Below are 12,581 nucleotides of genomic sequence, written 5' to 3'. Positions count from 1 at the left end.
ATATTTACCAGGAAGTGAAGTCCCCAGGGCTACAAATACCACTGCAGTAACAGTGTCTCTCAGGCCAACTGTGCAGCCAAAATGGGACGCAAGGTCTCCAATAATGGCTGTTAAAATTCCGATGACAGATATTGACACTATAAAACAAGCCCACCCATTCCAGTACTCAGTTGGTGGGACACAAGCAAAGAGAATCTTCCAAAAAAGGCTCAAAATGTGCATGAAATAGTCAAAGCAGTTTGGCATTGGCTGTTCTTGGCCCTCATCGTCTCTATCACCTGTTAAAAAAGAAAGAAAAAATGTAAGTCATCTTATACAAAACAATTCAAAAAGCAGATAGTACTCAAACATCTTAGGGCAGGTTCTTCTGTAGTTGTGAGTAAATTGGGAAATCACATTGGACTTTTTGGTCACATTATACTTACCAATCACAACAGCTGACTTCAACTCGGGACACTATCCCTGAGTCCAAATTCACAAGGCTGGGTCCGCCGAAGGCCGAAGTCATGGACCTACATATGAATGGATTGTCAATGCTGCTTGTCGGTAGCACATTGACCGACAGTCCTTTCATGTGTAAATCCATGCGTGCTGTTGAGTCGAGCTGGGAGTGATATCATGAAGCCGACAAATTCAGCCTTCGGAGGGCCCAGGCTTGTGAATTTGGACAGGGTATGAAATGTGGTCGAAGACTTCAATTCCACCAACAGGCCTTCCCATGAGGAAGCAGTCTGAGGACCACAAAGTGGTTAAAAAGCTTCTAGGTGGGACTTCCAGTTTGGTGGATGAACGCAACACATGGCTGAGCTGAGAGCTCACCTTTGCGCAACCTGAATATCCCGTATAAACTCGCTACAAGACAAAGTGTGAGCAGCACATCAAGATGAACGAGGGAACCACCATAGCGAAAAATAAGAAGCAACCGGACAATCCAGAAAAAGATAAAAGCCGCAGAAATGACGAGAGAAACATGCTAACTCCCGAGGCTAACGAAGGGATGTATCTACAGGCTAACCTATCCGGCATTAGCACACAGATACAAGCCATGTAGGCAGACTTGAAAAATGAACTGAATGCGGTTAAAGAAGAAATAACATCCAGGATGAGAAACAAAATGACAGAGTTGAAACTCACCAGAAATTCACTACGTTGACAATGGAAATAGAGGAACAGAAAGAGAAAGTGGCCGCCATGCTAACGCGAGTGGAAGAATTGGAGCAGTGGAACGTGATGGCAGGCGGGCCATTAACCGAAGTGTTGACAGAACAACAGCGGTTCCTCGATAAATTGGACGATATTCAAGCCAGGTCCAGGAGAAACAACATGAGGATTTTCGGAATAAAAGAAGACGCTGAGCGGCAGTTCAATGATTAAGGTTATTAGCGTGTGGCTCCAAAAGGAACTCGACATGGACACAGATTTACAGATTCAATGTGCACATAGAGCCCTGGCACCTAAATCAAAAGCAAATCAATCACCCTGGTCAATTATTGTCAACTTTCAACAATATGCTGTTAAGGAGATGGTGGTGAAGAAAGCGTGGGGAGAGGTGGTGACGTATGGGAAGGATAGAATATATTTCAACCACGACTACACCGCCAAGGTGCTACGACAGTGTAAGCCCTACTCGGATGTCAAGAAGACACTACGGAAGGAGAATATTCGCTTCCAAACACCGCTTTACAAGATGAAAATTCACTGGGGAAGTGGAGTGAAGACGTACAACAGTGCCCAAGAACTTGTCGTTGACATGAGGAAATGGGGCTACGAGATTGTGGACGCTCCGGTAAATGCGGAGGACTCCGATCTCAAAAGACTGCTGTCAGATGGGACAGAAGCTTGGAAGCGGATTGACCGAACTAGCGATACTGGAAGACGGCTAGGAATTCCAACACAAGGACAACACTGGATAACTTGAGAGGACTGCATTATCAAAAAAAAACAAAAAAAAAAACATGACTGTACTGTAAGTAATACGGTTATTGAGATTCAATGAAATGAAGGGGATTAAGAATTGCTAGTATGAGTAAGGTAAGGACGATAAGGATTATGCTCATAACTAGCTGGGGGCCCTACTTTTTGGGAAGGATTTCCCCCACTAAGATAAGAGAGTTACCAGTTTATATAGATTTTTTTGTTCAGTTCAGAATAGTTTTTTTTTTCAGAATGATTATGGTTACCTGCAGGAGAGACATATTTTTGTTAAATACCCCACCCAATGGATGCTAGCGATTCGGTGCTAAATCTCACGTCTCTAAATATGGACTTGGAAACCTTATTAAAAGAGCTAAGGTGCTTGCTATGATAAAGAAAGAAAAAAATCAGATCACCTTCATACAATAAACACATTTATCACATATTGAACATGAAACTGAAGCCATTGGAATGTAAAAACACGTATTATAGTTCACATTCTAATAGTATGAAAAGAGGAGTAGCAATATTAATATCCAACTCAACTAAATTTAAATGCGAAAAGTAAAAGATAAAGAAGGACGTTAAGTCATTAAAAAAGGAATGATTGAACAGACAGTAATCACGTTGATAAATATAAATGCACCACCGGGGAGTGACAAAACCTTTTTTTTTAGAAGTTGAAGAGGAATAAAATTATTTGTCCTCTTTGCATGTTCCAAAACTTGAAGACAGATTTAATGTAAGAAAAAACACCTTTGCAAAAATGATTTTAATCTAACAGAGATCTCTGGACATCATGACATGCTCCAATTCATCACTTAACAGGTGGAATTCAGAGCGCCGAATGTGCCTCTTCCGCGTGTAAAATGCCTTCTTATAGTTAAAACCGACCGCCTCTCTTTCATTTGTAGACAAAACATACTCTCTGGGTACTTTTCCATGAGCGATGGCGAAAACAGAGTCAGGGGTGCGTGTTCGAAACAGATTCTGTTCTCAAGGACCAAATGTGTTTTCCCACAGAGAAGGAACTTCTAGACCAAATAATATGTCCCAGCTTAAGGTCAAATTATACTGAGATCAACACTACTTGCTATCCACGTCCACAAAACATTTCGACAAGGTTAATATAAAGAATTAAAATGTTAACAATGTATAACAATGGTTAATATATGAAATTAAGTATTAAAAATGTTAATAATATCTAACAAAGGATAATGGACCTCCGAAATGGAAGGGCTTTGAGTGTGTGGAGGTGACTTCAACTTGATAATGGATGATAAATTGGATACGACCAGTGTAAAAAGAAATATAAAAAAAACACTGGTGAAATTTGTAAAAACTACACTTTGTGAAATGGGAATGATTGATGTGTGGCGGGAAGAACATCCACTATTTTGGCGAAATCAGTAAAGAAATGTAGGACTATCTAAAAGAAAAATGATAACGGAGCAACCAATCCAGCAACAGTATGGCATTCATTAAAAGTAGTTTTGTGGGGCAAATTGCTATCTATAGCAGGTTTTTACAAGAAGGAAAAAATTAAAAGGCATGAATTGCTTACAACTAAATTGAGACATTGCGAGCAAAAGTAAAAATTGATCAGGTGCTGCAAGAACGGATGTTGTAAATTAGGAGGGAGATTAATGAACTACTCAAAGAAGAAATTGAATTAAAAGCAAGATACATAAGACACAATTATTATGACTTTGGCCCAAGGGCAGCTAGGTTATTGGTAAGATGTATAAAAAAAACAGGCAGAGACCAATATCTCTAAAATGTATGACCCTAATACAAATCAAATGAAACACAAGCCAAAGTAATTAGAAAAAATATTTAAAGATTACTATTAAAATCTTTATGCGCAGCCGCAAGCCACAGACCAGAACGAAATTAAAATCTTTTAGACCGTTTAGATATACCTTCAATAGGAATTGAGCAAAATAAGCAATTAACAAGTCAAATTACTGATAAGGAGATACAGACGGCGATCGGTCGTTTAAAAACAAACAAGATGTCGGGAAGTGATGGGTTTCCCGCAGAATGGTAAAAAACTAAACAAAAACTATTGCCTGTCCTTCACACATTTAACTCTTTCACTGCCAGACGTTTTCAGAAACGGGTTATTCCCAGTGATGTTATTTCATGCACTCTAGTGAATTTTATACTTATTTGTCCATGAATGATGCCACAAACACCTAAATAGTGCTTTACTTCTGTAAAACGCTTTCACCAACAATGAAAAAGTGTTTTTAGTTTGCAAAATACGTTTATTTCCATTCAACAGTGTAACAATTTGACAAAACAATTTCGCAAACTATTTACAAATGTGTGCAAATTGGACCGACTAATATCACAATTTATTTGGGAAGGCAAAAAGCCAAGAATAAAGTATTCCACCCTTCAATTACATAAAGAAAAAGGAGGGCAGGCCCAACTAGTCTGAGAGTGTATTATGAAGCTGCGCAGCTACATCCACTTTTGTTGTGGTGCAGCTCTTGACTATATAGCCAAATGGAAGGACATTAATCAACTATCCTGTACAAACATTGTTGGGAGGGGAACTTGTACCCCCCCAGGAAGGAAGTGAAACCAGAACTGAGCCCAATTACAGAATTTTCAATGCAAACATGGTATGGAATTTGTAAACAACTCAAACTGGGAAAGGAATTGGGTTTACTGAAATGGATTGGATGGGATGATACATTTGTCCCTGGAAAGCATGATGTTACATTCAAACAAAGGAATGGAAGAGGTTTGACAGCTGTGTGCAAAATAATTAAGAAAGGTGTGATGGTGGAATTCCAGGATTTGAAAGATAAATAGTACTTGAGGAACCAGGATTTGTTTAGGTATCTTCAATTAAGAGACTATTATCAAAGGCAGATTAGGATAAGAGAGGGGCAAATTCATCCAATTGTTAGAATTTTTGTTCAAGCATATAGAAAGACTCCAAGTAGGATTGTATCAATCTGTATTGATGCTTGACGGATTCCAGAAATGGATCAACTATATACAGTATATATGTGAAGAACAAATGGGAAAAGGAGATTGATGAAGACATTCCAGAAGGCAGATGGAATGACATGTGGAAGGCTCATCTTACTATAACCCACTCACAAGGTTGGAGAGAATTTGCTTGGAAAAATCAAATTTGTTATTTCATTACACCCAAATTTACGGGTAGGTGCCTGAAAATGACACAAATGTGCTGGAGGTTGTGTGAGCATTCAGACTCAGATCATTTCCATGTTTTCTGGAATTGTAAAGTAATCAAGCCTTTCTGGGTTATGATTCATAAATCTCTTTGTAAGGTATTAAAAATATATATTTTTGATAATGTTTAAAAAAAAAGGGTAAAATATAATTCATTAATCCATATGGAAATTTATGTAAAAATCGGCCTGAATAGAAATAAATACAGATGTGTATTGTCAATGATTCGAAAATGTGTAGGTAGTATTATAATAGTATGATATGTTGACTGTACAGAATTCAAATGTATTGAATGGCAGAATAAAATGTATTTAAAAAAAAAAAACATCCAGGAGAAAAAAAGAAAAATACAAAGCTTCTTGGTGGCAGGATTCCGGGAGTTGTTTGCATCCGCCCGAAATTCCTGAAAGCTCTGGATTGTTGCAGGGCTATCTTGGTTGATGTCATGTTTCGGTTCTATGGGGTTGGGTTTTTGTTTGATTTTGGGTGTTCTTATTTTTTGTCTGTGTAATCTGTGTTTTATGTTGTCCCTGTGTCCTTCCCTTGTCTTGTCAAGCTTTATGTGGTTCACCTGTGTTTGCTTGCCCTTCCTCGTGTGTCAACCAATCAGTGCCCTCAGCCACTTGTGTCTTGCCGGGTGTGTCTCATCATGCCAGTTAGCGTTAGTGTATTTAGTCGTGATGCACCAAATATTTGGCCACCGAAAATTTTCGCCCGTAAATTGCAAAAATTAGCATTTTCGACATTCGGCCGGAAAAAAATTAAAGTCGAAATAATATGGCATCAAGAGGATGTTCTGGTGACGCAAGCAAGCGTCTGTTTGAATTAAACACCAAACACGGGAGTTGAGTGTCCACCTTGCTGCTCGCTGGCGATTGTCAGTACCAGCAGATTCGTTGTGCACACCGGAGAAGGAGAGGGTCGCTTGGTAAACTATGTCAAAAAAGAGAGCGCTGCCGAATACTGGAACTACAGGTGAGCCACTCTTTCTGCTGCAGCACCTTCCTTTTTTTCTTTTCTATAACTATTGTTATCAACAGTTTTAGACAAGTAAATACTTACCACTATCTTCGGGTGACTACAGATCTGTACAGGACGCCGTGTGTAATTTTGCAGTTCGTTCCCAAAGCCGATTTGGCTGGTGCGAAGAAATGTATTTATTTTTAAACATTGGTGAATATGTGAATGTGCCGATTTTAAGTGCACCGTACCGTTTCCCACTCCAAATAGCCTACAAATGCGTCATCCGCACCGTACGCATCCGTGCCCGCTGGCGCGAAGTACTGTACATTGACTATAAAGTGCAATTGCGCCACCAGAAAATGCTGCTCCTTTCTTTTTCTCCCGCTGCTCGCAAATGCTCAGTGGAGAGGGGAAACGATGATCAGGAAAAAGTTGCTTCCTTCATCCCAAATCTTTGAGAAGACAGTGGATTAATTTGATTTTTGAAGGACGTGTACCGACATCATTTCTCAAAGGACTGTTTTGTTAGTGAAAGCGTGTTCAGGGCTGGATTTGCAACACGTTCAAACATAATGGATCGGTCCCAACAGTGTGCCACGACTGCAAACGGGAGAGATGTAGGTTTAACATTTTTGATTTAGCCTTCCTTCCTACTCTTTCTAATAAGAGATGTGCACCTTCTACCATATTACTGGTGTATTTTTAGTGCCTAACGTGGGAGCTACATTTGCCGTGTGAAGGTTGTTTGGTTACAAGAGGTCAGATATGATAAAGCAGACGGTGGTTGCTAATATGAAGTGGTTGCTTATTGTTTTGTCAAGATACAATCCACGGTGGTTAATTTGCCGTGACTGGCAATTCGCCATCTAGTTGACATGGCTTTGTGATGCTAACCGGACGCTAAGTGGTCTCGACGAGACGGCTTGCACGTTGCAACTGCGCAGTGGCCTAAATGTGCACATTGTGTTATTACCGCTTGTAAATGTCTACAAGCATTCACGGAAAATCTGAGACAGTCACAGCAAAATAACGTTAGCGGGAGATTTGCAGGTTACGGCAAAATAAACATTGCCTAAACAATCACAAACTAACATTACAACATAGTCTCAGAAGTAACGTTATGCTACTCTTTGTTATGGTAAAACGTTATGCCACTTTTCCACATATAATAGTCTCAAATGTGTAAAAGACATGTTTGTATTTTTCTTTTCTTCTGCTCCCATAGCCAGTCGTTTCCATTCACAACATTTGCACATGGCTACCATGACCAAAATCACTGCCCCTTCGAGAGAGAAGGGTATGGCCTAGGCGTGGCCTGGTGCAGCTAATTACATAAAAGTGACACACCCCTAAAACAGGCTGTTTTGAACAGTTTTTTGGCTGATTTAGGGACAGCACAAATATTAGATCCTAAGTCAATTTTGACGAATGCATGTCTTATACATATTTGAGAACTATTTGAGTATGTTGAAAAGTTGAATAATATGAGAGCTTTAATATAATTCAATAAAGGACATTATATTCCGTCATGTTTGTTTACACCGGCTTGAGTATTTCCGGTGGGTTACACGCCAGAAGCACGGACTTATATACTTGTATAATAGGCACAAACTGTTGTATCTTCGCCGTAGAGACACAAAATATGAAAACGCCACAGAGAAATCAATGTATTCAAGCGAGGCTCCTTTAGTGGGTAGGACGGAGCTGCGCATACAAGTCGTGATTACATAGACCAAATTCAAATAAGTGAAGAAGATGAAGAAGAAAATAGAGAGCATGCGCACAGCGAAAAACAATGCGCTGTTCAATCGAGGTATTCGAAATGTGTTTATATGCGCAAGAATTCGGTTCTTATTTGGGTTTTTAAAAACCCGAATAAGGGCATATTCAGGTTATTGTGCGTGTTTACATGGCCTTACAAAACCCGAATATTGCCAATATTAGGGTTTTTAAGGTTTATTGCCTGCATGTCAACGTAGTCCATGTCCCTCAGGGAGTTCTGTGGGTGGTGTTTTGAGGGTACCAGACCCCCTGATATGGGTTGTTCGGTCCCTGTACGACCAGTGTCAGTGGTTGGTCTGTATTGCTGGGGAGAAGCAGCTCAGCACAGTAAGTCAGATTAGTTTCCAGTGGGTTGGACTCAGCCAAACCCTCCGAAAGAGTTGGACAAAGTGGCTGGGGAGCGGGAAGTCTGAGTTTCCCTTCTTAAGATCCTGCCTCCACAACATGGACCCCAGTTAAGCGGAATATCACATTTAGACAATCACTTTTAAATGATAGCCACTTACCTGCACTGACTGTGACAGCTTCAATGAACTGTTCCCCCCATGAACGTGAACCAATCACAGCTGCCAGATCTGTATCCTTAAGGAGTTTATCCACAGTATTCTGTCAGACGAAATAGGTCAGTGTAGTTTGAAGATCATTGTTGTTCAGTTATTGCAAAAAAAAAAAATAAACTGAAAAAATTTGTATTTTTTTCACACACAAAAAATATATTTTTGGATGTATCATTAATAATTTACTGTGACATAAATTAAGATAGATATTAGAGAGTATAAAAATATCCGCCTCTTTACACAGAGATTATGGAACACAGCTGTAACAATGAGCCGAACATGCATAATGTATGTTGGCCAATGCTACCAACCCTATCCAAATGAGTGTTTGGGATTACTGCAGGACATTCGGGTATGGGGAGGGGGGTAGAGACTTTCACAGGAACCGTCCTCTCAGCCAGCCCGCTTGTGGCTGTGTCTCCACTGCGGAGTACGACCCATTTTGCGACGTCACGAGTTTCGATCGACACGTCAACGCCGTGCGACAGTTTCTCTCGTGACGTCACCCAAGCACCGCGCGCCAAAAATCCCGAGGAAAGAGAAAAAAAATTAGGTGGTTGCTGTTTTTCTCTGCTTTTTATTTTATGTACTTGGCGTGGATTGATGGTTTGAGTGAGAGGAGACGGCGTTTAGATGAAGAATTTGAAAAGGCTGACTCCAAAGTCATGTGTTTCGATTGACACGTAATCGCCTTGCGACGGTTTCTGGGATGTCATCCAAGCATGGCGCCGCAAAAATCAGAATGAGGAAAGAGAAAAACTTGTGGCGGTTGCCGTTTTTTCAGCTTTTTTTTAATGTACTTGGCGTGGATGGATGGTTTGAGTGAGAGGAGACGGCGTCTAGATGAAGAATTTGAAAAGGCTAACAGTAGAGTGGAATGAAAATAGGCAAAGGATTATTAAGAGAATTGTTTTGGTGGAAAAGACTTAAGACGAGAATGCACCATCATCGCGCATGAAGGTCAGATATTTTTTTATACTAAATAACTTTTAGCTAATCGGCACGAAAGCCCGATCGGGAGTTTATCGGGCTGGCGAAGTACCTACCCTCGAGTAGGACCACCGCTCATTCCTGTAAGTTCCTGTAAATGTGGCCCGGTTGGGAAGGCTCCTGCAGTGGAGACGCGCATATATAGGGCTGGCCTAGTAAATTTACCCCGAAGTTCCTGCGGTGGAAACGCGGCAATGATAAACATTACGTCTAGTACTACTTCTCTAAATAGTGTTTCTGGCTAAGGAAAAAGAGAACATGCTTGGCACACAGTACAATGTAAAAGACTTCAGGGGTGTCGAATTCAAAACCCACGTCCCGAACCAGCCCATTAGGATCCTTAATCTGGCCCATGTAACAAGGTTTCAACCTGATCAGATGGATTTTGATTTAACTGGTGGGTCAATATCAGTCCTCTTTCATAAAGCCATTATGAATAAGGTGGTTGTTACAGACACAACTGCCACGTTTAAGTTGAGTCTTTACTTGTTAGCTAGTTAGCTAATTAGCCACAATACTAATATAACTTGTTGTACTTTATAGTGTACCTATACACATCCAATAATGAACTGACCAGTATAGAGTATATCCTGTTCCCAGGGCTGGACTGGTACAAAAAAAAAATAAATCAGCCTTGGCATTTTGAGTTAGGCCCACCGGCCCGAGCCAGCCTGACTCCTGACCATACCCGTCTAACACATTGCCTGTGTCCAAATTCACAAGGCTGGGTCTTTGGAAAGTTGAATTTGTCGGCTGCATGACGTCACTCCCGACGCGACTCAACAGCACGCACAGACTTGCATATGAATGGATTGCCAATGCTATTTGTCAGTAGCACATTGACCGACAATCCATTCATGTGTAAATCACTCATAAACCCGTGCGCGCTGTCAAGTTACGCCGGGAGTGACGTCATGCAGCCAACAAATTCGGTCTTCCAAAGACCCAGCCTTGTGAATTTGGACACAGGCATTGTTCTGCCACTGATATTTTGACTGATGTTGGTTCAGTTTGCTGTCTATATTCAAAATGGATTCGTCCCTCTAAATTGTGGGCCAGTGTCTTGGGGTGAAATGGAGGAAAATAATACAGTGGTACCTCGGAGTTTGAACATAATTTGTTCCTATGAAGTGTTTAAAGTCCGAATTTTTCAACCTCCGAAACATTTTTTTCCCCATAAGAAATAATGTAAATGCAATTAATCCGTTCCCAAGCTACAAACACAGAAAATTCTATTATAATTTTTATTTACACCATGCACAGTATTTAATTAAAAATACCTTACCTTTTTTGTTGTGGTGTGATGGCATCAGTGGATGATAAATGCTATGTTAAGCTTGCTTTAGTTCAGTGCTGAGTTTGTGTATTTTATTTTGGGCATATTGTTAGACTACTAAGGGGTCCTTGTATGTGTTGTTTAACGTCAGGCGTGTTGTTGAAGAGCTTAAGGGGGTCCTCGTGCCAATATTTACAGAAGTAGTCACAGTACTTACAACAACGCGATAATCTTCCTAATTCCACTGTGGTTTGTAGAGCTGTATGTTTTTCTTTGCTGCCACTGGCACTGTTGTCTTTCTTTGGGCCCATGGCGAAGAAAATTGTCGTTGAATAATCAAAATGCACTCGCGAGTATGGAGCACCTCCAGGAGTATTCAGGATCTGACTGGAAATGAGCAGTTCAACGTCTCAGCTACCGCAATGTGAGCATTCGGCATTGCTCGGCTTCACTCGGCTACCCGTTTTTAAGGTACGTTTGGCTTAGCTTGCTTTGCTTGGGTGTTCAAACTCCGAAAGTGAGTTCAAACTCTGAGGCATTTTTTACTCAGATTTTTTGGTTGAAGTCCGATTTGTACAAGCTCTGAGACTTTCAAACTCCGAGGTTCCACTGTAACCAAAAAGCACTGCATTGGCCCCAAAAGACGCCAGCCCACCGGGGATCTGCCCAGAATGCCAGATGGCCAGTCCAACCTTGCCTGTTCCTGACACCCCTGGGTTAGTCTTGTGCATCTTCAGATTCATGTCGTGCATTAATAAGAAAGGCATTTGTGAATATGCAATTAAGTCTGCATATCCAACTGTGTGTGATGAGAAACTGTAATGAGAAATGTTCTGAAAACAGCACACTACTGAAACTGTACCTGGTCAAGCATGCCATTGGGAGTCTGATGTGGGAAAAGTGCCAGGTTGTTAGTAAATCAAATCATACCAACTTGATTTTATGATAGAGGCTTTCAATTTCATAACTGGTTGATATCATATTGTATCCCACCTTTGTTGCAGGGTAGAGTACTTTTGTCTAATAAAAAAATTGAGCAGCCAACTCAATTCTCTGTGATTACACACTGGGATGTACTTTACTGTACAAACAACCATTCAGTTGTATTAAGCAAAAAAAAAAAAAAAAAAAACATGTACCAAGTAACAGGTGCCAAAGTTTTGTAAATTATGAATTCACCCTAATTGAGTGATTTGCACCTGATTGTGGAGAGTAATGCAAAATTAAGCCATTTTCTATAGCGCTTATCCTATTCAGGGTCATGGCAATAGTTCGAGCAGCTGATTTAGGGACAACTCACTCTAGGCCAGTTCTACAATTCTTCAAAGCATTTAGTGAATCTCTCCCCTGTCCCCCGCTGGTCCACATTCACTGTGCTTCACTCACTCTACTATCTCAGCATATTTACTTATTTTTTCCTTTTTCTTTTTTTTTTCTTAGAGAGCTCAGTATTGTTCATTCGGTAATTTTACCGATTTGACATGTCATCATCATTGCTCTCCTTTTTTTTAAAAAAATTTTTTGTGTATTTTTATTTTTTTTTCGTATGTGGGTGAATATGTGTATGTGCGTGTGTGCATTCATTAGTTCACCTAAAACCTATAAAAAATAAAAATCCTATACCGTTTCCCTAAACCGAACACTTCCAGCCAGAGTCGTGAGGCCGTCAGGAAACCCGAGAAAGGACCAAAGAAAAGAAAGGAAAGTGAAATCCAGCACCGACCAGACACCACCCACCAGGCCACCAACCAGAGTCCTTCACCAACCCCAGAGACATCTAAATTTCAACAAATCAGGGAGACCTCAAGAGAGACTGAGGAAAGGAAGGAAGGACAAACGAAGCGGAGTGAGATCCACAGACACCAGCCTCCACCGATTCAATG

General features: G+C 40.6%; 1 protein-coding gene across 2 annotated transcripts in view; it reads right to left on the bottom strand.

Moving 5' to 3' along the window:
• LOC144036603 (sodium/calcium exchanger 2-like) overlaps window positions 1-12,581 on the bottom strand; it is a 60,436-nt gene that overhangs the window by 1,378 nt on the left and 46,477 nt on the right. For both annotated transcript variants that reach the window (XM_077547364.1, XM_077547363.1), the window contains 2 exons: window positions 8,382-8,481; window positions 9-278 (listed from right to left, as the gene is read on the bottom strand). In XM_077547364.1, coding sequence (XP_077403490.1) covers window positions 9-278; window positions 8,382-8,481 — 370 coding nt within the window. The remainder of the gene's footprint in view (window positions 1-8; window positions 279-8,381; window positions 8,482-12,581) is intronic.

Source organism: Vanacampus margaritifer, chromosome 16 (assembly GCF_051991255.1).
Source record: "Vanacampus margaritifer isolate UIUO_Vmar chromosome 16, RoL_Vmar_1.0, whole genome shotgun sequence".
In the NCBI taxonomy this organism is placed as follows: domain Eukaryota; kingdom Metazoa; phylum Chordata; class Actinopteri; order Syngnathiformes; family Syngnathidae; genus Vanacampus; species Vanacampus margaritifer.
Note: the sequence above shows the minus strand (reverse complement) of the source record. Positions and strands in the feature narration are given on the sequence as shown.